This window comes from Seriola lalandi, unplaced genomic scaffold, assembly GCF_002814215.2.
Source record: "Seriola lalandi dorsalis isolate HSWRI2012SDOR001 ecotype SW California unplaced genomic scaffold, Sedor1 jcf7180001976109, whole genome shotgun sequence".
In the NCBI taxonomy this organism is placed as follows: Eukaryota; Metazoa; Chordata; class Actinopteri; order Carangiformes; family Carangidae; genus Seriola; species Seriola lalandi.
This window is the reverse complement of record NW_019446775.1, coordinates 1-1404: the sequence shown is the minus strand read 5'-3', so window position 1 is coordinate 1404 and position 1404 is coordinate 1. Positions and strand designations below refer to the sequence as shown.

Here is a 1404-nt window from a genome sequence, read left to right as displayed (position 1 = left end):
ACATATTACACTGAAACAAAAAGAAAAAGAAAAACTGAAGCAAATCTGCCTTAAAACTAATTAAACTGAGAGTGAACGATTATAAACTACAATATTATACTACTATAACTACTATAAAGTGTTATTTATGGTTAGTTAATGCCTGAATAATGGAGTTGAATCAGGGTCCTCACCTTTGATCAGAGACTGTAGAGATTCCAGAGCATGTCGTACATTCGGATTATTCACTGCCGACACCGCCAAGCTTGCTGCTGTTGGGTCTGAACGAGGAAGTGTAGGAGACAGCTGCTTCTCCTCCTTCTGCCCCTGCATCTTCAGCATGATCTCGCTGATGTCTGCTGTGCCCAAACTTTTTAATATGCTCTTGATCTTCTCACACTCACTGCTGTCCAGATTGGCAGAGGCCAGACTTGAGGAAGTCATTTGAAGGGGATGCTTCAGATCGAGCCGATCCCCAGAGCTACTGAATGTGGATTTGGTCTGATGATGCTGTTGACTGCAAAGAGCAGAAACATCCGTTTCTTGTAGTTTACAATGTTTTCCAATCTGGGAAAACGATGAAAAGAGGTTGGAAGACGATTTGTTGTCTTGTTTTCCTCCAGTGTCTTCACTCCCATACAAGAACGACTCTTCATCATCGAGCTCATCAGCTCTCCGGACTTTGGAGTCCTCTTGACTTTGTACTTGGAGCCAAGAGAAATCACTGCCTACTCTGTCATGGGGAAGGAGCATGCTGTCGTTCTCCGGTGACACTGAATTCTCCTTACTGTCATGTTGCTGAGGTCGGTTCTTGTCCAGTCCACTCTGCACTTTTTTCCTTTCATCAGAGGCCTGGACAGAAACAAACACCACATAAGAAACATTTAACAGATGCAAGGTCCTTCACTTTGTTATCCTGTTGGGCTGCAGATGAAATGTTTAGGGAATTAATGAGGTACAGTCTATGCATGCATTAGTTTTAACTGCCTGTATTCACATGTATTTAAGAACAATTAACAATTTCTGATAGACAACAACCTGCGAGGCAATCTGCTGCTATATGTGGTCGGTACAGAACTGAACTTATGAATATTATTAAAAAGACCTTGGTGTAATCTTGGTGTACCTAAACAGACCATCTTCAAGAATCACTTGTTAGGGACATTTATGCTGATAACCCACTGAAGCGAAACATTTTGAAGAATGAATGATGAACTCCACCTGAATAGTGAGGATGGCATCTTTGAGGGTGGGCAACCGCTCATCCAGTTCTTTGCTGTTAAGGACCAGCTTCAGTCCCTTTAACAGACTTTTCCCTGCCATGTTGTTACTGCTGACACTGCTGCTGCCGCTGTTGCTGGCGCTCCTCATTCTCTTTTTGTCTTTAGCATGTCTCTTTTCAATGCTGCTACTTCGTGACTTGGA

General features: G+C 42.7%; 1 protein-coding gene across 1 annotated transcript; it reads right to left on the bottom strand.

The window, feature by feature from the left end:
- Positions 1–27: 27 nt before the first annotated feature.
- On the bottom strand, positions 28–1398 carry LOC111656217 (uncharacterized). The gene is made up of 2 exons (XM_023407863.2): positions 1201–1398; positions 28–831 (listed from the first exon to the last, which is right to left on the bottom strand). The coding sequence occupies exons 1-2, from the start codon at positions 1348–1350 to the stop codon at positions 136–138; spliced, it is 846 nt and encodes a 281-aa protein (XP_023263631.1). The 5' UTR covers positions 1351–1398; the 3' UTR covers positions 28–135.
- Positions 1399–1404: the final 6 nt, after the last annotated feature.

Coding starts and splice junctions, on each gene's coding strand:
- LOC111656217 (XM_023407863.2), bottom strand. CDS start 1,350: ATGAGGAGCGCCAGCAACAGCGGCAGCAGCAGTGTCAGCAGTAACAAC. Junction 832..1,200: donor ATGCCATCCTCACTATTCAG/GTGGAGTTCATC, acceptor GTTTCTGTCCAG/GCCTCTGATGAAAGGAAAAA.